This window comes from Morone saxatilis, unplaced genomic scaffold (assembly GCF_004916995.1).
Source record: "Morone saxatilis isolate NCDOM2014 unplaced genomic scaffold, NCSU_SB_2.0 Contig5, whole genome shotgun sequence".
NCBI classification, from domain to species: Eukaryota; Metazoa; Chordata; class Actinopteri; family Moronidae; genus Morone; species Morone saxatilis.
The window spans coordinates 25,470,005-25,470,614 of NW_023340095.1; the positions used below are offsets into that span (position 1 = coordinate 25,470,005).

The window sequence follows — 610 nt, forward strand, 5'->3', positions numbered from 1 at the left end:
CCTTCCGATTGGGGGATGACCCGCTCTGCCTCTGAGCAGCCACAGCCGCCCCGAATGTAAAGGTAATGTGTTGTTGCTAACTTGACAGTGCCACGGTCTCATATCAAGCAAACATCCCTGCGCGCCAAAAAGTGACGCTAGAAGGTACCTAGAGCGTCACTTCTTGAAGCGTAGGGCCACTGACCAAGCTGCAGTTTTTGACGCGTTGGGAATGAGAACGTGTTAAGCCTATATTGTTTCTACAGTGTAATGTAGCAGTGTTGAATGCACAAAACTGAACCAATGACCCAAACCCCATGGCTTCAAATTTGAACTTTTATTGAGAGCATAAATTCATGCACTTTCCAACATTTGACACCATTGTTCAAGTCACTCTCTCTTCTTTCCACCAGGAGGCTCCACTGCACACGCAACTTTATCCACATCCAGCTCTTCCTCTCCTTCATCCTCCGAGCTGGACTCATCTTCATCAGAGACTCAGTTCTGTTCTCAACTGAAGACCATTTTCAGTGTGGCATCTATCCGGTAATTTAAACTGTCATCCTTTTTCAGCTCTGCCAGCCCTCACATGTTAGATTTTGTTCAGCAATAGAATCAGAATCAGAATCAG

General features: G+C 46.1%; 1 protein-coding gene across 1 annotated transcript in view; it reads left to right on the forward strand.

The window, feature by feature from the left end:
* The window catches only part of LOC118339225 (secretin receptor-like), a gene marked incomplete in the record, with an annotated part of 20,808 nt that overhangs the window by 14,392 nt on the left and 5,806 nt on the right, over positions 1–610 (forward strand). Inside the window, 1 exon segment of the mRNA XM_035676795.1 lies at positions 393–525. Coding sequence (XP_035532688.1) covers positions 393–525 — 133 coding nt within the window.